The 24,854-nt window shown below is 38.3% G+C and overlaps 1 protein-coding gene across 6 annotated transcripts in view; it reads left to right on the forward strand.

Moving 5' to 3' along the window:
- TULP4 (TUB like protein 4) overlaps positions 1-24,854 on the forward strand; it is a 155,911-nt gene that overhangs the window by 104,109 nt on the left and 26,948 nt on the right. For all 6 annotated transcript variants that reach the window (XM_064649241.1, XM_064649242.1, XM_064649243.1 and 3 more), the window contains 3 exons: positions 12,371-12,551; positions 14,782-14,916; positions 19,191-19,357. In XM_064649241.1, coding sequence (XP_064505311.1) covers positions 12,371-12,551; positions 14,782-14,916; positions 19,191-19,357 — 483 coding nt within the window. The remainder of the gene's footprint in view (positions 1-12,370; positions 12,552-14,781; positions 14,917-19,190; positions 19,358-24,854) is intronic.

Raw genomic sequence — 24,854 nt, forward strand, 5'->3', positions numbered from 1 at the left:
CTTACAACTAAGGACTTTGTGTTTGAAAATATTGTATCTGTTTGGGCCCTGCTGTCATCTTCTCACCTACGTTTACTTTGGAATGAGGAGTTTGTGCACCCTACTTCTTTGATTTTATTCAGGTGCTGTAGCACACATCTTATTCAGGCAGTCATTGCTATTGTGGTAGTCACACTGATCAAGTTTAATTATTCTCAGACATCTAGCTGTGTGGAAAAAAATCTTGAAGACACCTTTTAGTGAGTTAACAGAATGATGAAAGGGAGCTAAAAACAGGCAGCTGGGGCAGTACAGGGAAGGTAGCTGTTTACCTTAATTATTATGAATGAAGAGAAGGAAGGACAAAATGAAAAAGGTTACAACCTGTACAATTTGAAAGTGTAAGCAATTATTTTGGTCTTTATTAGAATATTTCTTGTCCCTATTAAGGATTTTTACTGGTTCACATAATTGAGCCTTTAAAATGCTGGTGAATAACTATATTTTTGTGTTTTAACATACAAAGATATATCTTTTCTCCCATCAGTTCTGGATGTAGAGACTATCAAATGATCACACATACATGTTTACAATGACTAGGGCCGCTCAGAATTGCACCATAAGATACAGACTTTGACAAAGAACTGAAAGTCTTATTTTCATTGATGGATGAATTACTCAGATTACTGGGGAAAATGGCTAGAGGCTTTTTATAGCATTGAAGAAGTGTCATTAATTAAGTAGGCAGTTTATTCAAGCCACAAGGACTGCAGACAATGGTTAAATCATGTATAAAGATTTTCACTTTGCATGCTGCATAATTGAGCAGCAGCATTAAAGTGTAAAAAGAGGAAAATGCAGGGGAAGGCAAGTTCAGTTCTCTTTCAAGATAAATCTGTTTGGTAAATAAAACAAACAGATAAACAAAACCTACCACAGCTTAACTGTCTTTAATATTTTGGGCTGATTTTAGAAGCATTTCAAACCTTTGTGGCAAACTTGCTATTAAAATTAATGATTTCTGCTTGCTTGTGCTAAGGAGCCTATGAATGTTTACTATACTACTGCAGCCTCTCACAGACAAAATATGTGGGTGTTTTATCTATACTTAAAAGGTTTAAATGTTTTTGGGGAGACTTTGTATTCTTGTTGTATGTATTTATACATGCTGGAATTCAGTAGCACTTTGGTTTTGCTCTTTGCTTGGGGACTTGATTTTTATGATGGTACATAATAGTGACAGATTTTGTGTGAAAAAGTAATGTGAATTTTAAGTGCTATTTTGCCTTTCTTTCTCCCATCTCTTTTTATTATGTTGTTTTCAAGCTGCATTATGCAGCTATTTCCTAAATTATGGATTTCTCTTTTCTTCCCTGCTTTTTTCTGCTATCAGTGCATGGTTGTATTAGCATTGTCTTTCCTTTGCGTTTTTGTCTCAGAGTAGGTTTGCATGCATCATTCTGCTGAGAATACAGCTTCCAAAAAGAAGGAAGGAGAAGAGTTAGATAGCTTGGTGCACTGTACCTTTTTTTAGTTGCACTCTCCTTTTCTCACTGCAATGAGCAGCTACACTGCAAATTTCGGTACTCAGATGAGGACTTTATAGGGTTTGCCTTGAGTTTTGGTGAGGGTAGACAACAAGGATGTTCTCTTTGGAGCCTCCAGAGCTCATCTACAGTTTCAGGAGCTGTGGCATCTCTCTGCGAGTTTATTCCAGACAAGATTTTTCCTACCAGAAACCCTAGTCTGTACTGCACATTTATTGAGCGGGTAATTGAAGGAACAGAGCAATAAGGTGATGCTTCAGTGTGCTTTCTTCTTCCCACTCACTTCATCTGTGCCTTGCCTAATCTTTCCCTTGATGCTCTTCATCCAGCCTGTGGAGGCAAGGCACTGAGAGAGCTAACAAGATGGTGCTGTTTGTTCTAGTCATGAGGGCTGTAACATGGGGGATGTTTATGGGCTGATGGCATCATGGCTCATGTTTTCTCAGTAGCTCCTGCAGTGTTTCATGTCAACACTGTTTCAGATGAGTCTTGCAAGGAAATTTTCCCCCTAATGACTCTGCCTGAAAGGAGTAATACAACTGTTTTAATGTTTTGCTCATCATTGTAGACAGGGTATTTGATGTTTGTTTCTGCAAAAAGCGATTGGCTGAATGGATTTCTACATCCCTTTGGATGCACAGTGTACTAGGCTGTACAGATCACCCTTAACAGTGTACCTTGGAAATATTTCCCTATGACACTCAGGTCACAATATTGCTATTTTAGTTGACTGGAATCTGGAGTTTGTTAAGCTCTGCACGTCGATGGCAGTGACATGGCATCAACACAAGGATGTCGATGGCAGTGACAAACTAGAGATGGAGGGAGAGCTGAAGACTTGTGCTATTCAGTTAATGTGTCCACTTAGCTTTTTTCTACCCAGTGCTGTTTAACATTTTTGAAGCATCAGTGTTTGAGTCAGCAAAGTAAAGATGAGCGCAAATAGAAACACAACCAGTCGATGTGTGGGAAGCGTCAGGAAGAAAGAAGTTGTTTGCCTCTCCTCTCACCTTGCTGGCACTTGTACAGAAAGATTTTGCTTATGTAGCCTGAAGTCTTCAATACATTTAGGACAGGGAGTGCTTACTTGAACTTGTCTTTTTCAAAAGCTCTGTGCTATGCTCAGCTGTGGGGCAAATAGTAAGAATGAGGTTTTGCAGCAGACCTCTGCAGGGGAGCAGCATATAACTATGCTGCTTTTTAGGCACTGCAGGGAAAAAATGAAACCTTCTGTGGGAAGGTGCTCTCTTTCTAAGGAGAAGTCATATGTAAGGTAGGAAAATTGCTGTGTTCAGATTTTGAACTGGTCAGAAGAGGGCATGTGAGTGAAAGTGGAATTCTTACAGAGGAAAAACTCTCCAAACTGTCAAGGTTTTACAGCATTTTTCAGAAACAGTCCATTATTCCATTGCCAAAGCCACTTGGCGGAGAATGCTTCGGCCCCAGGATCCCTTTGGTTCATCCAGAGCTTTGTGCTCTTTTCGGTTCAAAAGAAATGTAGCTGGCAGCATGGTTGATGTGAACTTTATCATCACTTATCCATCAATTTTTTAGAAGTTAATAAGAAGACCAGGAGCCAAATGGGGTCTTGAACTTGGGTCAGATGTCTTCAAGCCTGCGAATAGTCTGAAACCTTGGTGCAGGAGAGGAGGATTACAGTGACTGAATCTGGAGGAAGATACTTGCAGATTTTTGCACTAGGTCTTGTCTGGGAGAGAAAGGCCAAGTTTCATAGTAAATGGGAGATGAAAGGTGTTATTTTTGGAAGGTGATATCATGTAGTCTTTCCATCGATTTGACAAAAAAAGATTGTATGCCAGTGGGAAGTGGGAGCAGCATCTCTTTATTCTCCAAAACCTTTCCTATCAATGTTTCATCCTGCATGGATTCAACTTGAGCTCTCTGCTTTGTCCAGGAGCCAGTTTCTTGTCAGTGTTCAGACACTGAGGGATTGTTGGTGACTGCATCAACAGAAAAGAGATTAATCCTTCCCTGCTTTCCTTGGTTTGAGAAAAATAGTCATTCTTCTTCAGAGCCTCATTCAGTAACAGTTTATTACTCAGCCTGATTCCGTGTTGACTCAGTTACACTTGACCTCAGCCATTCAATGTATTTCCTGACCATGCTGAGTTACCGCTCTCTGCCAGCACCTAAGATCTAGAAGGAGAGTGCAGAAGTTAGGGGACTAACTTCCAGAGGCTTCTTGATTTTATATGATGAAATTCAAAACAGCAAGGACATTGCTTCTGAACTGCTTTGTATTGCATTTTCACTGGTCAAGAGTGCCATCCTTTTTTCTAAGTAATACCGTTTTCAATTAGGACAAAAAACCACAAAACCCCAGCAGAAGCTCTCAGACTTCTAAAGCTCTGAAGGAGATTTTGGCTTCAGCAGTCAACATATCTTTCAGGAAATAACTAAAACCTGGCTTGGAAATAATGCGGGAAACTGCCAAGATTATCAGTTGACTTCTTTGCCTGATTGAGTAGTTGTTGGTAAAACTAATTGCATTTTCCCACCAAATGTTGTTTTTGTTGCTATATATAATTGGATATATATGAAAAATGTGTGTTTTCATAGACATGTGTGCACTTTCCTTTCAGAGTTTAGTTAGAAATCAGAAAACAGTGCTGCTTAAAGAGCATTCCAGACTACTTCTGCTGTGGGAGCTCAGTGGTCCAGGCTCAGAGTCCTGTCTGAGTAAATTGCCACAGAAGATGTTCTTTAGGTGTTCAGCTGTTGGTTTTTTGTTCATTTTGCATGCTACTTCAAATGTGATTTGGAACATGATACACCTTTGAAAAAAGTACAACTCTTGTCCACATCTTAAGTAAACTAAGGCATGTTGTTAATACAGTAGAGGACAACTCTTTTCAATTAAAAATGTAATTGCAATAGGATGCTTCCTTGAAAAATATTTCAGGAGTCAATAAAGAATATAGAAATGTGTATTCCTAGAATACACAGGTCAGAATTGGTCCAGATAAAATTACAGAGACATATAATAATCAGTCATTCTGTGATTTGGCAGAATGCTTTCAAATAACATTATCTCTACCTGGACAATTGCTTCTATCCCCACACGTCCACAGTAGTTGTATGGCTTGAGATCCTGGTTTTAAGAATACTTACATTTTTGACTCCTGAACTGGCATTCAAGGCTGTATCTCATTTACAGTCATTCAGCTATGTTATACTATTTTAGAGAGAAATAAAGCCAGTGCAGTTTGAATCTCCAGGTTTTAATATTTCTTATTTTTTAAATGGATTTGTCACCAAGATCTCCAGTGGATTTACTTTGTTTTCTCATTTTGTAATAGGTTTTTGTAATAGTTATCTACACCCTATGGACTCTGTAAAAGAGAGAATGAACAAGCCTGAAAGTAGGTAACTAAACCAGTGCTGCTTTTGAAAGCATTAATGGCCTCAAATGAGAATTTCACTGCTATGTGTATATATGCAGTTAGCTGAATGATCCTGGGTGTACCATCCATGTGTGGAGCTGGTAATTCCCCATGTCTGAGGAAACAAAAACTCTTCTCAGTTTTTTTTGGACATAAAGGCAGTCAAAGAAAACCTAGTGCTTTCCCTCTGAGCTTGTGTGTGAATTGTGGTGATGTCTCTTTTTGTGTCAGTTCAAGAAACCGCTTTACAGTGACTGAATTTTTAATGGAAATAAAAAGCATGCAGCAGGAGACCAGCTGTCTCCCTCACTCTGCTTCTTTCTTTCTCTCTGCATTTTGAGGTAAAAAAAAGGAAAACCAAAAATATCACACTGAGGCAAAACAAACTTTCACTTTGTAATGTATTCTAAGAAGCAACTGCTGCACTGTCTCTTGCTTTGTGATGGAGAAGTGGTAAACAAGAAGAGCTCAAGGAATGGAAAATGCTAATACTATAAATGCAAAATGCGGTAACTAAGCCTTTGCAAGACCAGCATTCTTTCATTAGGCTAATGAATGAAAATAATTAAAGGCAATAATTTTCCTAGTATTTCCTATGTTACTAGGCCTACCTGCATAAATAGAAGGCTGATAAATCATTTTGTGTATTAATCACTTTATAGTTCAGTTAATTTTGAATCAGCAAAATAGATTTATCTCTATTAGTATGATGCCATTATGGTGACAACTCTGAAGGCTTTTCCTATCATAAATACTAATGTTTGTCCAGATGACTAAATCAGGGCAAACAGAACTAATTCAGCTTTCTTGAACTGCTCAGCATCTTCTGACAGTGCAAATGCAGTTGGCTTTATTAGCATTTTTGCAGAATGTAGTTTCTGAGGTACAATGCCTACTTTTCCTATGGGGGGAAGTAAGGGAGGAGGCTGATGGAAAAAAAAATTAAGACAGGTCTAAATTTTGAAAAAGGGAGTGTCAGTGAAGCAGAACACTGAAGAAGGCAGCTGCAAATGCAGAGCTGTGCAGAGCAAGTTGTTAATGGCAGCATTCGTACTACCTGGTTTGATGGTACCAAGGTTTCAGCAGATGTGTGTGCCAAACAGGCACACACAGAGGCAGAGAGTAAAACAAAATGCTGAAGTGCAAGGTTTGCAAATTGGGTGGGTGCAAGAGGAATTCTTCAAACTTTAGAAGTTAACCCTGGAGAATGTTAAAACCCAAAAATCTAGAGGTTTTGTGAGGTCATTTGTGATTTACTTGGTCACAAGATGCTGATGAGGTTTCTGCCTTGAGCTACTACTTCACTGTTACAGAGACTCGTAACTGAGGCTGAGGAAATTAAAAGAGAATCCTAGAACAGGGTAGTTTGAAATGCAGCAAGTCCCTCTGTCTGACTGGTACATCCAAATATTATGAAAGATCTTGAATAAGAACAATATAGCTGCTAGCAGAAATCATCTTGTCTGTGTCCTAAGTCTTGAAAGGCAACACTATTTTGCTGCAATACATTTAGAAAAGGGTTTAGGAACATTCAAGAGATGTATAAATAAGGTTTACATCTGCACCTCACAACTGGTTAAAGCAAAAACTGAACATGGAATAACGAAACAACTGTAAACTTGTCTGAAAAGACCTAAGTAGGATGTTTCTTCCAGAGGGAGGTCATGATTCACTAGTCTCACAGACGTCTTTGCATGTGTCAGTAAAAGTAATGTCTACAAAAAAAAAGCAGAAATTATGTATTTAGTTCTGAAAAGTCAACACATTCCAATGCAAGTAGCCCACTCCTTAGGATTTCCTGACAGAAATACTGTGCTTTGGCTTAGTCTCATAGTCTCCTTCATCCTGTGCATGAAGGATTTGGCAGGTATAGAAACCCCAGCAAATTATAACAATACATACTGTACTTACTATGTTTGGATGGATTAGCAGGGCAGGGAGAAGAACTGGCCAGGAATCAATCCATAAAGGGGAAGACTGAGGAGTCAATTTCCACTTTAAAAATGGAGACAGTGGGTTTACCTTTATGTCATACCCTGTTTTAAATTGTTTCTTAATTTTAAAATACTGCTATTTAAAATGTTTACTATTGTGGGATACCAACATTTACAGGTTAAATACAGTTTTTTGTAATACTGTAGGGCTGTAGAATGATTATTTCCTGTCCAGTAAAGCTCAGTGTGCTGGAGTGTCCCAGTAAACATCTTCTAGGACATATCTAAGTCTTTGCTTTTCTAATGTGATCATTTGCTTTCTGGAAAAACTTTGTGTGGCCACTTTGTCCTTCCAGCTGCCAACTGTCTTATGGGAGAAGGAAGATCCATAACTTGAGAAGTTGCTCAATGGAGTTATTGACAACTTAGCCATAGCTGAGGGAAGATTAGAGCACTTGAAGTTTCATGACAGATGACATTAGTTTTCAGAACATTTCATTGTATCCAGGAATTTAAAGGCAATCTGTTATGTACCTTGTATAGTCCTACAAGGCAAGTTCTGTCTTTATGGGGAAATTTGAGGTTTTAAACAATGAAATTGTACTAGGATGGAGTTTACTAAATTCTGTTTTAATTAGTGAAGTCTGCAAGTTGTTTTGCTTTTGTGAGTTGTCAGATTTATGTTCATTGTAAAAAGTCAGAGGGGATCTTTTGAAAATCCTAGGCCGACAGAAGTAAAGCAGATACATGTTCTTTTTACCACATTCTAGCATCACGATACTGGAACCCCTCACTTTAGAAGTGCTACCCTAAAGTAGCCTCGAGAGGCTTTGTATTTCTTCCACTAGCAATAGCAAATCCAGCTTCTAATACTTTGCCTTCAGTCAAAGGCTCGATTGTTTCCCTTATGCAGAATGACAGCCCAAGTTCTGAAAATGTATTGATCAGATTTCCTGGGAGTTTTGTTTAACCAGCAACATTAGAAACCTTTACTGTTAGTACTAAATGTCATAAAGAGAGGCATCTTGTTTTATCAATATCTTTCTGTAACAGTATTGACTGTTCAGTTTGAACAACCAAAACCTGAGACTGGAAACAATTTTTTCTTTTATCCCGCATATATACATCAAGTCATTTAATACATTATTACTGGGATTGGATTATCCTTGCTTATTATAAGAGTCAAAGTGACTGCAGTTCTGGAAAGCTTCTTTGACAATGAGGACAGGCAAAGATGCAGGAATGGACCATGGCTAGGTTCTCTGCAGATTTAAGTCAGGACAGTTTCATAGGCTTAAGGCTAAAATCATAACAACTTAATTTCCTCAGGTACTGCATATAATCAGATATGGTGAGATGGCAGGATCTCCCCCTTCTCTAATGTTGGTATATTCAAATTAACATAAAGCTTGAGTATTCTTACTGTTGATGAGTTCAATTTACTCACATTAAACCAAATTAAATAGCAACAAAATGCAAAAAGAACATCACTGTTGGAAAATTATACTTCTCTTACGAAGTGGTGGGCCTCCTGAGCTGAACACTAGGTCTTTGGCCAATCCATTGTAGCTTTGTTGATCTCTGTGCTGTCAAACCATTTTCTGCTAGTACTCTGTCTGGTCCAGATGCATCACGACAGATCTTACAGGAACAGTGACAGTTCAGCACAACAGATCCATATGTAGCAAAGTCACCAAACAGATTCAAGTTGTTCCTCTTGAAATTAATTTTGTAGCTTCTTGGCTATTCTAATTGTCATCTCCTCATGAGATAAATACTTCATAGCAGAATACCCCATCTTTTGCTTACCATATGTCTTTCAGAAATTGGTATATTTCAGACTGTTTATTGAAGAGTTTTTGATATCTTGGGTCATTTAAGGGGATTGCAGTCTTGAATGATAAGTTTCATGGATGATAGCTTAAAAGTCTTTAGATGAAAAATCTTTTAATTTACCAAAACTAGATTATGAAACTTATTCCAGAGACTTAAGAGGTCAGCAGACTTAAGAGAAGGGTGATTCAGATTTGTTATAATAGATAGGAATCACCCCAAGCTTGGATTTCATGGAGAACTGGGACATGTGTGTTTCAGAACTGAACCAAACTTTCAGCTCTTGGTAGACTTAGAAAACTGTCCTAATGCTGTTTACCACAGTTTTTCCTTCAAAACATGCAACATGTAGGCATTACAGGAGCCCTGCGTTTGTGTGACCTTTAATCAGCTACAGCTTCACTGTAGCATGGGCTTTGTTACATTTGATATGTTTTGTAAAGACATAGTGTATTTTTGTTGTGGTACTGACTCACACTTTGAATGTATTGGGTGATTTTAGGTATTTGGTTATCAGATTATGCGTATTCTACAAATGCAATTCTACAAGTGGTAATGCATGTAAAATCAGTTGAAATAATGAACAGTATGAAGGAAAGGGATATGCAATCGGATATGTCTGTCACGTATTGGCCTCATAAGCCACCAACGTGCCTGTAGCAAATGTGGATAGAGCCTTCCCAAATCTTCGTTCGCGAAGCCTAGCCATGATGATGATGATGATGATGAAGGAAAGGGAAATGAGTTAAGAGCAGAACAAGGGGCCAAAGAACCACTTCAAAATAAGTACTTGGGTTTGGTTTTTTTAATTACTATTATTATCATTTAGCTTTTGTAACAAAACACTATTACTTGTTCATTACCTTTTTCCAGCATTCCCTCTGACCTCCTAGATCTGCAAATAACCAAAAAAATATTAATTTAGGCAGCTAAAATGCAACTTTTTAAATTTCTCTGTTAGATCCTTCAGGCATACTCTGTGGCTCAACCTTTTGTCTGAAGGTCAAGAGAGTTTTATTCATCTGACATGAGTAGCTTAAGTGTGGCATTTAGAACTTGAGTAATGTTATGGATGATAACACCATTAGACATTTTTACAACTTCAGCAGGAGTTCAGCCAGCAGGGCTATCAGCCTGATAAATGCTTTCATTTTAAAGGTTGTATTGCTACAATAACCCCAAAACTTAGCTGCTTCTTGTAACCTACAACCTGGCTAAAGAGATGAAGAGTGCCCTCTGACATTTCTGGGTTGCTAAAGAGCTCTGAGGTTCTAGTGAAGAATTAAGATGCTGACATGCAGCTGTTCTGATCTGAATTGGAAATTACTGAGGACTTCATAATTTTGAATGATTTGGGGGCATAGCTACTCAAAAGAATTAGCTTTAGATTGAGATGGGACTGAACTCTGGGTGATGAGTGCAAGCATTCGTACCCAATTATATAAAATGATTCTACCGGATTTTAGGAAGCACTAAAATTGCTACTATTGTCAGAAACAATAGAGAGTTTCACCTCCTCTGTCTAGGTATTTGAAGTTATAAAACTTCTAGGAAACTGGTAACAAAATAATCTGTAGAGTAGAATGAAAGTGGTGTGAAAAGCTAGTAGGATTTTGACTTTGTAGAAGTTTATTTTGTAGAGATCTGAAGGAGAGTGGCTGTGTTTTGAAAGTAAATAGTGAAAGTGGCTGTGCACTGATTATACACATGAAAACAGTTGAAATAATGAACAGTGTGAAAGGAGATGAGATGATACAAGTGAAAGAAGAATAAAGAATCATGAGAGAAAGTGGTGTGAGATGAACAAAGCTGGAGTTCTTGCTTTTATATCTAAGAATAGTAATCTGAGGCTTGTAGCAAACTTTAGCTGCTGTTTTAACCCAGCAACTATTTAACACAAAAATATTCATAACATGTAATGATTATAGTTAAGGCATCCAGATACTGATTTTTCAATACTTTTGATAATGTGAAACAACTCCATTGTTTTTCTTAAGATTTCAATGACTTCACTGGAGTTCTTTTGTTAAATTGCCATTCTAGTTTACAACCTTAATTGATCATTATATTGATCATTGAAGAAATTTTAGTGCCTGTTTTTTATTGACTGAGACTTAAGAAGCCACACTCGCTTTCTGAAACATCCGAAAGTGCAACCATGACAATTGCTTCCTAGGAGAGTGCTGTTGTATAAGTCTGATACAATACACACTTTGAATGCTGCAAGTCTGACACTATACCTCAGAAGGAAGATGGAAAAGAAGACCTCTGACAGCAGAGGACAGCAAGGGTGATTGCAGTCTTTGAACAACAACTGTACCGGGAGATCCTAAGTAGGCTATGATTCTTCAGCTTGGAAAAGAGATGACTAGCAGATTAGATAATAGAGGTCTATAAAATTGTGACTGATGTTGAGAATGTAAGTAGGGAACAATTATTCTGTATTTCTTTTAGTATTAAGAACTAAAGATTACCAACTGAAATTATCAATTATCAAAGAAGAGGGAATATTTTTTGCTGAAAGCTACATATGTGTGTAGGGGAGATGCCTGCTCAGTGCATCCTGTTCTTTTTTCTTCACCAAACACTTGACCACTCTTAAAGATAAGATACAAGACTAGGTGAATTTTTGATCTGAGCATATAGTTGTTAGTAACTTAAATTTACAAGTATTGGAAGTAGGTGGCATACTGAAGAGCAAGTATAAGATTGGCCTTCCTTTTAGCTGCATTTTTAATGCTGGCCAGATTTCAAATTGATGGGTGCCTTTAAACTTGCTTTAAAATGTATTCGCCTCTTACGGAATTACACGATAGCAGCAATGGCCTTGGCTAATGCATTTATAGTTTTAAGATTTATTCATCCTTATTTCCTGATGGTTTACTAAAATTCATCAAATATGCAGGATCTTAACTTGCTTGAAGCCTTGAAACAGAAAATGCTTGTAAAAAAAGAAATTGCAGGTTCCAGTCAGACTGACCTCAGTCTGTGCACGATGGCTATGGAGTTGTTTAGGGGCGAGAAAAAAACTCAGGTTATCCATTTTGTTTTTGAAATGGTCGGTGGAAGCTCTTCTTCGTCTTCCTGAATGTGTAGCACATTGCCTTCCTCTTGGACTGATCATACTGCTTTTGCCTCTGTTTTGCCACCTGCTCTCAGCTTGTCAACTGAATAACCTGTCTTTATTCAGTTTTCTATTTCTTACAAGCTGTTTGAAATCTCTGCAAAGACCTCACTTTTGTCAGCAGTGCCTTTTCTTTTGATACTGTTATGACTGATGCATACCTTGGTTTCTGCCACCAATTTTAGATGTTTCTGTATAATCCAAGAATATTGCAGAATCTGTGGTAGCCCTTCTACCTGCTCGCTTTAGTTGTAGTAATGGCCAAGTTGAATAAAATGTAATGTCTCATATTAAAGTGAACAAAATGCACCCACCACAAGAGATTACTTGCGCACAGATTTTTATCATCTTAGCTCTAGACTCTGCTGCTTTAACTTCATTCTTTACAAAGATCTTTTGTTGCAATGTCCTATTCTGGCACCATTTCACATCCCTGACTGCTTTGCTTTCAATTAATTTCCAGCATAGCTAGTTAACTACAAGATGCATTTGAAGGAGGGTCCAGTGGCTGACATTTGGCAAGACTAAGGCCTGTTCTGTTATTTCCAGGTACTGTTTGGCACTGCTGATGGACAGGTTATCGTCATGGACTGTCACGGCCGAATGCTGGCCCATGTGCTCCTTCATGAGTCAGATGGCATCCTCAACATGTCCTGGAACTACCCCAGCTTCCTGGTGGAGGACAGCAGCGAGAGCGACACGGACTCTGATGACTATTCCCCACCACAAGGTAGTGTTATGTGCATGTCCTTCTGTTTCAGCTTTGCAAGTGCTCACAAAGACATCTTAAATACAAGGAGTTCTCATGCTGTTCAAAAACAGCAGGATGGGCACAGTTTCAAGCTCTGGTAGAGCAGAGAGTGGGTTTGTTCCCAGCTCTGCCACCAGCCTTGCTGCAGGTCGTACCTCATCTGTGCTGCTCTGCCTCTGCACAAATGAGATAACAGCACAAAGCTCAAAGTTTTCAGTGAGGGTGAGTGAAAAACACTAGATAGGGACATGTCAGGTTTCACTGATAAGCAGGTATGAGGTATTGCAATGGTTCATATGTATGCAGGTAGTCAGAGTGCAGTCACAGAAGTTAATGTGTTACTATATAGGTTCACATGAAAAGACACCAGTACTAGACATAGTGTAAAGTACTATATATGTAATTTTATCTCTGTTTTGTAGGATTTCTGTAAGGCTCATTATTTCAGTCCCATCTCTGATAGTCCTGACATAAAGAGTTCAATAAGTACTATAGAAGGCTCGAAAATGAAGCTATTACCTGCAATTATGTGGGGTAGAAGCAGGATGACTAAAGCTGTCTGGAGTTACTAATTCACGTGCTTCAGAGCAGATTGCCAGTTTGAGGGTCAGGAAGAAATCCTTCCCTCTCCTAAAGTCTCAGTACAACTCATTTGGTGAAATGCTTTGGTTTTAAACTGTAAAAATCATCAGTAGCAAAAACGTATGAGGCCTAAGTGTCCATGCACAGTCAGTCCCATTCTTCTTATTTAAGTAATACTAATACTTCTGTTGATGTGGTTGATTAGTTTATAATCAATGAATAAATAATGAAAGAAATAGTCTGATCATCTGGTAAAATGTTAGCATATTTTAAAACTGAGTTTCATTTTGGCTTTCGTTCCTCACTTTTGGTACTGGGTGAGATATCTTAGAAGAAAAGAAACAAACTTCAACATAGCAAGCTTCTAAAACAAGACAGACAACAACATTGAATTGGTTTTTTGCTGTTTTTGTTTTTAAATACTGAGGTTCCGGTTGGAGGATGGTGAAGCTGCAGAATACACAGATGAGAACTTAAATGATCTGAATGTGTTAGCTTTTTCTGAGTCAGTCAGGGGGTGGGTGAACTCGTTACAAGCCTACAAGCCTATTTTAATGATTACCCAAACATGATGTGTTTTCTTGAGAGCAGATGCAGCATAAATCTCTCAAAGGTGATGAGCCTTTGACTCACACAGATGTGTAGGAAGGACTAGAAGTTTGTTGGGTTTTTCTTTTTAAATTATATATACACAGAGATGGTAATTACTAGACATCTTTCTCCAAAATGCTTTCTGATCAGCTTTTTTACAAGTCAGAAGCAATACTACTCTAAACTGGCTCCGCCATTTTTACTGAAAAGATATTGGCTGGGCCTTGAGAGGCACTTAATCAGGGACCAGTGGCATCTCCTCTCAGAAACTGTAAACAGAAAGAGTTAAACAGCAAATGCAACAGATGGTGATATTGGTCATGAAGTATTTAAACAAAGGAGTTTCAGTGAATGGTGAAAAACAAGCCCAGAGGAGCAGAGACTTTGCAGAAATGGTTTTTAAGCCACATGTTCCATTTGGGCTCAATCAGACCTTTGGGTGCATTGGATCCTGTTACACAGAATGGAAGGTAACTTCATGCTGCTGCCTAGCTCTTAACGTTTAGAATAGAGTAATTTGTGAAAGGTCGGATTGTTCTCTTAGAAGTTCTTATGATGTCTCTATGTGACTTAAGGAGGAGTCCCCAGCACTTGCCCAAGAAGAAAGTATGTCGAACAAATAATTTTTAATTATTTGTGATTATATTGTTCATCACACTGGTTTTCAGCTTGGGTTTCAAGGAAGCCTTCCGAGGCACTGGTTTTCAATCTTTTTGGCACTTTAGGGAGTTGGCAATGGAGAAAGATTGAAAAACACCAGTATATAACATAATAGTATATGCAATAAATCACTTGGATATGCTGCAGTAAAAATTCACAAAGTAAAAACAGTGGAGTGTCACAGAAACAGACAAGCTTAAGTAGCTGAACCTGCTTTGCTTTTGCCCTTAGATGTTGCAGAAGTAAGCAGGTGGAGTTTGAGACTAGGAACCAACCACTCCTGATGATGGTAGGCTGAAGCACTGTGTGTTTCAGCCTAGGTGTACTTACTTTTGGTTGTTTTACCTTTTACTCACTCCAGAGCCTTGTTTTGCAGATGGACCAGCTGCGTATCCAGTCCCGGTGCAGAACACCAAGCCACTGCTTACTGTCAGCTTCACGTCAGGAGACATCAGTTTAATGAACAATTATGATGACTTGTCTCCTACTATCATCCGCTCAGGGTTGAAAGGTACAAAAAGAAGCCATTTCACCCCTTCCTATGCTCTGTTTTTCTTGTATTCTTAGTGATGTGTGCATAGATTATGTTTTTGTGGTTGTCTCTCCTTAACCCTGAAGCACTCGGCCGCTGTTATTGCTGTTTCGAGCAGTGACACCTGCTGGAGGAAGAGCAGCGCTTGGCTGATGGAGTTTTTGTGTTTGGAAAATGTTTCAAAATGCTTTTGTGATCGTGTTTTCATGGCATTTTTGTAGAGCAATCGATCTGTTTGCAGTTATCCAGCTGAATGTACTAATGTGTTTATGCTTTTTTGCGTGAATGCCTCTGCTATGTAACACTACCTTTGCATGTTTAATTCACAAAGTTTTCCATGCTTTTGATAACCCAGTATGAATTGCAATGCTGCTTTGATTCTCACAAATATTGAAAACTTGCTAGAATTATTAACTATCAAGAGGCAAGTTATTCTGAGGGAAGGAAAATGCCATTGATTAATTACTATACATCTTGCTAAGTGATGTGCACGAATGTTTGTTCGATCAGTATTCCATGTAAAATCTTTAACTCACATTGAAATTTTTACTATTCTTACCTATTAAAAAACTCTCTTACTTTGCCAACACTCTCAGTACAATTTACCATGTTTTGCCTGCAGAGACATTTTAATTCACTGCAGCACACAGGCACAAACTTAAATATGTTTTTGCACCTGCACAGGTAAATTAGTTTTAAATTAGATGAAAAGAAAATGAGGCTGTTGTAGCAGACTCTTAGCTGTTCTGGAGCAGTGGGATGTTTTTGGTGAAAAGTTGCTTGAACACCAGCCCCATAGTTTTTGGGTGATCCATTATATAGAGTAGACTTAGGACGTAAAAAAAAAAAAATCACCTCTGAGGTTTCTTTTTCACTCCTTCATCTGTGCCACCACAAGAAGTGCACGAGTGGCAAAGTGTAGCATCATGAGGCAACCCTATGATCGAGAAAACTTTGTCAGCCCAAAGGATGCCTAAAGTATGGAAAACTTAGTAGTCTTGAGTTGTCATCTAGTCCATCTTTCAACTGGAAACAGTAAGAGAAGCAAACCCCGGCTTATTCTCTGTTTAGAGTTGCAGGGCTCTTTCTTGCCGAGGGTGTCTGTCCTGTTTCTCTTTCCCCATTGACTTTCACTAGTGGAAAAAAGATCCCTTAATTATGTCACCCTCCTGTAGAGAAATATTAATGTGCAAGCTAGAGTAGGAATATTTTTATGAGTTATAAACTGGGCTACATTGTTTTCATCAGTAGACTAAAAATGTGCAGCACCTTGCTGGATTGGGAGTGTGTGTGAGGCAGAGAAAGGTGACTGGGATATCACTCTGTTGTTTTGAAGCACTGTACAGTGGAAAGTATTTACATATAGTTTTATATAGATGTCTGGTTTTTCTGTGTCTTCATATCATATTTTGTTTCAAGTGATTGTAATTTTACTGCAAGACTGTGCAAAACCACCCAGTTCAGGGTCTCCATCCCGTCCAGGCACTTGGTGTTCTGCTGAGAGTGGATGGTCTTCAGTATTGGCTGCAAGTTCTTGTTCCTCTGGTTGTGTTTAAAATCTCAAAGTATTGCTTTGTGGTCTGTGCAGGAGATACCCCTACCTTTATGAGCCATTGTAAGGCTACTCAATATGTTTTTAAAGCAGTCAACTATAAAGCTATTTCAAGCAGTAACAATATATTTTTGCCATTCAACTAGCTTTGCAGAGCTGTCGTTTTGCTGGGAATATTTCAGTGAAATTGATAGAGAAAAACTTTGATAATTTGATTACCCAAATAAAAGTTCTTCTTTTCGTCCAGCTTGAACAGTACTGGTGATTTTGTCAGTCCTAGTGGAGGTCCTAAACTGTTCAGATGTATCCTTTCCTTTTTTTATGCTTTTTAACTCAGTGATTCTCAGCGCACTGGTACCTGCAGAACTGCTGAACTACATCTGCTAGTTGCACTTGTTATTTATAACTATTGCCTGCTGAGGTATTGCAAATTTGCAATGCTCTCTCTTCAGCATTTCCTGATACACATGCCTGTAGTGGTTGGTAAATAGTTTTGAGGGATGACTGATCCACTGATTTACTTGCAGACCATTACTCTAGACAAAACCTCCATCTGATTTTTAATCTCTGTGCTTATACTGAGAACCTAGTTATCAGTTGAGCTATTTTATATAAAGGTTCAATAGTTGTTGAAGACCCTGTTGGCAGTGCAAGCATGCAATAGAGCCACACTGTCCTGGGAGGATGCTGCAGCCCACATCCAACCCTTTGCTGCCTTTGCAGCAGCCTATTTCTAGGAGTTTGTGAGAGGGAAAACTGCTGGACAAAGTAATCACTCCTCTTCCTCTAGGTATGGGGATCAGCTGAAAGTTTTACCTGAAGACATGTATCGAAAGGAGACTGTTTTTTCATTTTGGTAGTTGTGTAGTTAATCCAGTTACCAAAAGTGGAGTTGATCAGCTTGCTTCATTTATTTTTAGCCTGCTTATCATTTTACTCTCTGAGAAAGATGAATTAAATCCCATTGTAGATTACTTAGAGGGCTGAAAACTAAGAGAAAACAAGAAGCATACCGTGCCAACTGTGGAAAAATTATCTTGAGGAACTTGCGTCTTGCCTCTGATATGTATAGAAGCATAATTCCCATGAGAAATATAAGAAAGTTGAAATAATACAAAACCATTTTAAATTGCACATAAAAGTCCCTGAAAATGACAAGTTGACAGCTTGAAACAATTTTGAGATCCTTCCTGCCAACTCTCATTTCTCTTCTGCTTCTTCATTTGAAGACAGCTTCTCGCCCACAAGTGTCTTCAAAAGATTCTTGGCAGATTGAGCATCCCAGAGCACAGAAATTTTGTCTTTACCTTCACTTCGTCTCAGCACAAAACAGCTGCCTTTCACCTTTGGTTTAAATAGTAAAAAGGTTTAAAGACTAGCTCAGTATTCTTTGCACATGCCAATCTGCCTCTGAAACACAAGCAGAAATGCAAAATACAGTTTTAGAGCTGCTCTTGTAGTGTGACAAAGAGCTAGAGGATATAAGGGTTTGAAATTATCATCCCCAAATTAAGTTGTGGGCGTTCCTTATCGTGAGGTGCCTGTAAGAGAAGTAACTGATATGTATATTCATATCCGTGTATATGAGAGACTAAGCAGGCCCTGTGTGATTCTGGCAAACCCCTACTAAGCAGATGAGTAGATTTTCACAAGTCAGAATCACAGAATCAGAGGGTTATTGGGGTTGGAAGGTATCTCTGGAGATAATCCAGTCCAATCCCCCTGCCAAGGCAGGGTCCCCTAGAGCAGGCAACACAGGAACACGTCCAGGTGTGTTTTGAATATCTCCGGAGAGGGAGACTCCAGGATGTCCCTGGGCAGCCTGTTCCAGTGCTCTGCCACCCTCAACATAAAGAAGTTCTTCCTCATGTTGAGGTGAAACTTCCTGTGTTTTAGTTTCTGGCCACTGCTCCTTGTCCTGTCACTGGATACCATTGAAAAGAGTCTGGCACCATCCTCTTGGCACCCACCTTTGAGATATTTATATGCATTAAAGAGATCCCCTCTCAGTCTTCTCTTCTCTAGACTAAACAGGCCCAGCTCCCTCAGCCTCTCCTTGTAACAGAGATGTTCCAGACCGCTAATCATCTTTATATGATGGTGGCAAAAGAAAACATATGACATGGAGGCCATATGTATTTATGGACAAAAGTCCGAGTCGTTTTAATTTCATGTTACACTAAGTTATAACTCTAGTTTGAGTTATGCTAGAAGTTAATATTCACAGATAGTGAGAACATGAGGCATTGCCAGATATTCTGCTTTTTTTCGCTGTAGGCCTTTCCAGACAAATACTCTTTGCTGCTCTCTTAGGGAGATTATTTAGCTGCACATTAACTTGATTCCACTTTTTTATCGCAAAGCTGTATGTAGGATCTTCCACATCAGTTCCACATCTCTAGTAAATTCTTGTCCTTAGGTATTTAGGAGCAACCACTGATTACATTATAGACTTACCACAGAGAGAGAAGAATGAATGGTTTTTACACATGTTTTGCAATGTGCCGAGTAAGGAGAGTCATTCTCCAGAGTGCATCTATGGTGTATTTTCTGTTGTTTCAGTGAAAGGATTTAGGTTTCTAAGTACTTCAGTAACTTTCAAGAGCATATTTTATCTGTTCAAGTTACTTTGCATAATCTGGAAATGCTGTTCCTATTGATTCTGATCAGTGATTATTACAAACCATCTTTGTGCTTTCAGATGTGGTGGTACAGTGGTGCACACAAGGAGACCTACTTGCAGTAGCAGGCATGGAAAAGCAAAACCAGCTGTTTGACCTCAGCAATGGTTCTCTGTTGAAAAGCGCCCTTGTCAAGTTCTACAACGTGCGTGGGGAACATATCTACACTCTGGAGACACCTGTGCAGGTAGGAGGTACTTTTTAAGTCTGTTCTCAATGCTTTACTGACATGTGTTTCCCACATTAGCTCATTGGTATAGAGCTGCAATGTGGAAAAGGTTGCAAAATGTCCTGAATTCATTCTAAAACACATTGTAGATAAAAATGCACTATAAATAATGATTGTTTGCATTAAGGTAGACATGAAAGATTGCGTCTGATTCTAGAGTCCAGTGTGCTAGGTATTGTTTCCCAAAATCATTGGGCCATGAACAGACAGATAGGAAAAAAAAACCTCTGTTGTTTTATGGATAAGTGGCTGAGGAGGAAAAAAGCTAAATAAGTTGCTTAATATTGTAGCAGAGCCAAGAGCTGGACAAAAATATTCCAACTCCAGTATCATAACTACAACATTTTTCAGTCTTTGTTATTGCTGTAGTTTTCTAATGTACAATCAGTTGGTCTGATGCAGTATTTTACTTTTTACAGCATCAGATGGAAAAGGATGAATCAGAAAGTCTTGTTTCTGTTCCCACCTTCTGTACAGACTTTCACTGTAACCTCGGTCATGTAACTTGCCAAGTGAATGTCAACACTTGGTTTGTGTGCTGCTCAGGAGCACAACATGCTTGATAGATCTTCGCTGATATTTCAGAGCTCAGCTGAATGTATCTCTATTTAATTTTCTGCAAAATAGGGATGACTCTGTTCTGATTCCTGGCTGTTAGTAGTGAAACTTTATAATAGCATTAAAATCTAAAAGTGAAGGGAAGTGCTATAGATATATCAACTTAATTATGTTTAATTGTGATACCATGTATTATTTTTTTTTCAGTATACCCTGATCTGGGATGGATACAAAAGGATGACATAGTAAACCAGCTGCTAAGCCTTTGTGTTTGCTTATATGTAGCATTAACCTGTGCTTATTAACTTTATCACTCTAATTTAGGTAGAATTCTTTAGTTGTGTAATGTGTAAAATAATAATCTCTTAAAGCCAACCTAAATACGTACAGTGACATCTAATGCTGATTTAGGTACCTAAAGGACTTACCCATAAACACAGCTTTATTGTCTTAAACATAGCCCCTTCAGCAAAGTAGCACAGCCCTTTCCTCTCTGGATCAGTTCTGAAGAAAACATTTATATCAGTGTTGCTTTTTCCCAGACTAGGTAAAAAGCAAACCTTGTTCTGTTACTTTAGTACCAGAATACAGTATGTCCACATTAGCTGTTGAACCAGTGTAACACTGGTGTTAAGCTGTGAAATCACACTGTGGTTTGAGCATATGATCAGATCAGGCCAGGTTGCCTTAAAGTATGAGTGTGTGCAGGCTCTTCTCTTACTGTTTTGTTCCTGGTAATCTCAAATTCTCCTTAATTTAAATACCTTAATCTCCTCTAGTTTTCCATATACAGCTTCATGTTTTCAGCTCTTCTCCTTTCTCCTCTACTTAATCAGCTGGGAGAAAGCACATACTGTGGCTGATGTGAGGGCTAATCATTCTGCCATTATATGAGTACTTCTAGGGCAGCTGACAGGCCAGACAGAACAGGTTACTATCAAGTTTATATTGCAGTATTTCTCATTGTAAAAGTACTAATGTAAGTCTCTCAGCTCTTTCCAGCTGCTAGTTTTCATGGAAATGGCAGTATTTTAGTGTAATGGAGATTTCTTCCCACATTGTCAACTGCAGATGAAAAACCAACAACTTGGGAAGTTGTAAGCCGAGTTGGAAGTGAAGGATGGGGAGGGTCGGGGGGTGGCTATCACCACTTAATAGCAGAATCATGGAGTCTCATTTCCTTTGGAAACGGGAATAAAAATAACAATCAAACTGATATGTTTAATAAAACCCATAAATATATGTGCATAAACATGCCTAAAATTAGAGTCACTCCTCTTCTCTTATTAATTAGCTTTTATTCTCTTTATTTGGTGCATTTAAATTTGTATTTACTCAGCTGCAGGAGGAAGTAAGGGGTTTTTCAGAAGGACACCTGTATCTGCTCATGTGGACTTTATTCTTTTATGTATTTGAATGCTAATCTAGCAGTATTACCAGCTAAGTGACAGATATGCTAGAACATTGTTAAATCATCGGTGTACTAACAAAGCCAGAAAAAACCACTGTTGCAAAAGAAAATTGCTAGTAACTTTGGTTATGCTGTGCCTCTGCTCCAAAGATGTATATGCAACAATGACAGAGTGAGTCAGTGGTCCCAGTAATTTGTCTCATGACAAATTCATCAGAGTAGATTAATTAGTTTTCTGTACCATGACAGTCAGCCTTTCAATGTGATTTTATAAAATTCATTACTGGTTATTGAAGGAAAAAAAAAAGAAGAAAATAAAAGAATTTCCTCATCTTGAACTCCTCTGCTAAAACTTTTTCTTCTGAAGAAGAAATGTGTGACCGGAAAGGCACATTTATTCTAAATGACTGTTCTGAACATAAAGGCCAGAAAAAGTAAAACAACCATGAACATAGAAGATGGTGGATTACAGGTGTAAAACTGATTTTCCATATGGTCCTCTGTTCCAGTTCTTTGGTAAAGCAGATATCTGAAAATTAATTTTATCTGAAGATTAATTTTATCAGTAAAATATACTGAATTGGTTTTGTTTCTGCTGTTTGTCTGTCCTGTCTTCAGTAGGATATTCAGGAAACAGGAGATTTTATTGTTTATAACAGAACTCAGTCTAAAATATGCAACTTGACTGGAATGTTACTGAACATAAAATCACTGCAAACCCCAAAGGTAGAATAGATTTGGGAACTGCAAGTAACTCATCTTGATGATGACTCTTGTCGTGGATCCCTTCAAGGTGTTTTATATGCTCTCTTCTCCTCCAGCTTTAGTATGATTTTGGCATCCTCTGTCTCATTTGATTAACTCTCTTAAGCTTTTACCTTCAGTGTAGAAATTTATAGTTCATAAACTTAGTTTGCTGACTATAAAACCCCAGAGAGAGAAATCGCACTTGTTTAGAAGTATTGAAATGAAAGCAGTAGCTTTGCATGAAAAACAGCATTCATAAACAGAGTGGTATAAACATAGTGTAACACTGTCTCCTGTTCCCTGCTCTGGGGCTTCAGCCTGCCACCCTGGCATACTGCAAGAATGTATTTGCAGAATGTAGTGGAAAGAACTGAACAAGCATCAGTAAGGATTGGTCCAATGTTGAATTTTTGCTACGCAGAATAAAACTGGTTTGAACTTTGAAAGAATGATGAAAAAATTTTGGAAGAAAACTTCAGAATATCACACCGGACCAAACTGTGTCCGTACTGTGATCCAGAGTTGATACTGGTTATTTGCTTTACACAAAGGGCGTATCTTAAGAGCTGTTGATCAGCTGATGACTGTTCAAAAATGTACTATCGATTTCTGTAAATTTTTTCTTGTACTAGACTTGTCCTTGTACACATGAACAGCAACCTGATGTACCAAAAATATGCCCAGTTATTTTAGCTGGCAGTTTTTTCCATGGTCCTGCTTTTTCAAAATTTGAAAATATGATTACAGCAGCAGGCTGCCCTGCTGGTCATAATTTTATTACTGGAAGAATATTAATTTATTACATTGTTTGTTAAGTCTCGAAAATCTTTCACTGGGATCAAGCAGAGATGAGAATGATCAACTCATTTAAGACTATTTTAGAGTCTTGCTAAAATTGTTTGGTGGAAATGCTGCAACCCAGTTCTGTCACTTCAGAATTTCTCATCTAATGTGCAGACAGGTCTTTATTATATCAACTAACTGTACCTGCTGTCACTTCTGAGTGGATACAGCTGCTTCATATCTTCCCATATCTTGAACTTTATACAGGAGTTTCCTACACTACAAAATTATCTAACTTCCAGCTTTAACAAATTTGTGATTTTTTTCCGTCTGATGGTTCAAAGTTGTACCTTATATTTTGGTTCCTTTTTCACTTTTTATAATTTTTTATATGTCCCAGAGAGGGAGGGGAACAAGAGCGCAGATTTAAAATGCAGATCTTATCTGTACACTTTTACTTCTACAGTAAATTTACATTAGCTTATGATTTTATATCACTGTGTAACTGGTGTAAGGACAGATTAAACCTCAAGGGTAGTGAACAAGGAAGAGGACAGTGAACTAGGCCTCACTTGTTGTATAGACAGCAAGATTAAATGCAGAAAAACGGTATTTGTAATATTTTTAAACCCTAATTCAAAGTGGTGTAGTAAACACTAAATCTTTATGGGAGAAGTTTCCAGAAGTCTTTGAGAAGACCCACTTGCTATAGACCTGCTGCTGTCAGCGTTTTACAGGCTGCTTCTCCACTGGAAATGTCCCGGCATCTAAATGAATAGATTTAAGATTATGTGATCCCACAGAAACCTTGTAGTTCTGTAAAAGCTATTTTACTCGGGCCTGAGAAGGAAGGTGCAATTTTAGGTTAAATTCAGATCAAAAGGCTATGAGAGATGAGGCTGCTTTTTATGTTACTCAGCTGAGCTTATCTTCATTTATTTCACACAGAGCGTTCAGGTTGACTGAGCGTTCATGTTGACTTTCATTTATATTGCGTGAAATCAATCCTATTTAGTTGTTATTGGATGACAACAAAGGTTTAAGAAGAATTTATTTTCTTACAGAAACAAAAGCAACAGTTTAGAACTAACTGATGAAACATGCGTTAGGATATCAACAAAGACCTTGATATTTTTCATACAGGCCATAAGATCATCTCTGACTGCTGCAGAAATGGATTGTGATCAGGAGTGGAAAATGGAGACACTTGTCTAAGCAAAGACTCATTCTGCTAAAATTGAATCTTGTTGTAGTGACTTCTTTAAAAGAAATTATCGTAGAAATAGAGAGCATGTAAGAAACATTTGCAAGTCAAATAAGAGTTTATTATATGAAAAATCATGTAAGACCACAGCAGTGTAATTTCTGACCATGTCATAGTCTTTACTGCTTTTATCATCATCAGTTCTTAACAGTTAATATTTTTCCCATGTAAACATGGGGAACAGAAGAATGAAGGAGTTACGTTCCTTTCCAGCAACCATCCACGAATGCTGTGGCAGTACAGAGATGTGCACGCACAATTCCCAAGAACCAGGTGGACACTGCAGCCATTGCACCTTTCAGCTTGTCTCATGAGAAAAACAGGGAAAATTGTGCATCACCACATCACAGTCTCAAGTGAAAGCAAGCTAGCAACGTATTTACACGTGCCATTCACTAGATACTGTTTTGCAGTTGTGTTTTTTCTCCTGAGAAAAGTCTTGCTAGTTCCTGGGCTTTCTGCCCTAGAATATACCATTTTTGTTTCATTACCAGTGGGAGTCCGAGTGCCAGCAAAGAAGGGGTTTTTGTTCAAGCAGCAGGCAGGCCCCATGGCTCAGGATTTCTGAGCTCAAGGCAGGCAGCAAGAACCAGCTTGAACAGTGTTTTCATTGACTGAACTGCATACAAGTGATGGAAGGTATATAAATTATGTTCTCTCCTGTAGGAGAGACAGATGAGTGACTTACAAGA

The sequence above is a fragment of the Pseudopipra pipra genome, chromosome 3 (assembly GCF_036250125.1).
Source record: "Pseudopipra pipra isolate bDixPip1 chromosome 3, bDixPip1.hap1, whole genome shotgun sequence".
NCBI lineage: Eukaryota > Metazoa > Chordata > Aves > Passeriformes > Pipridae > Pseudopipra > Pseudopipra pipra.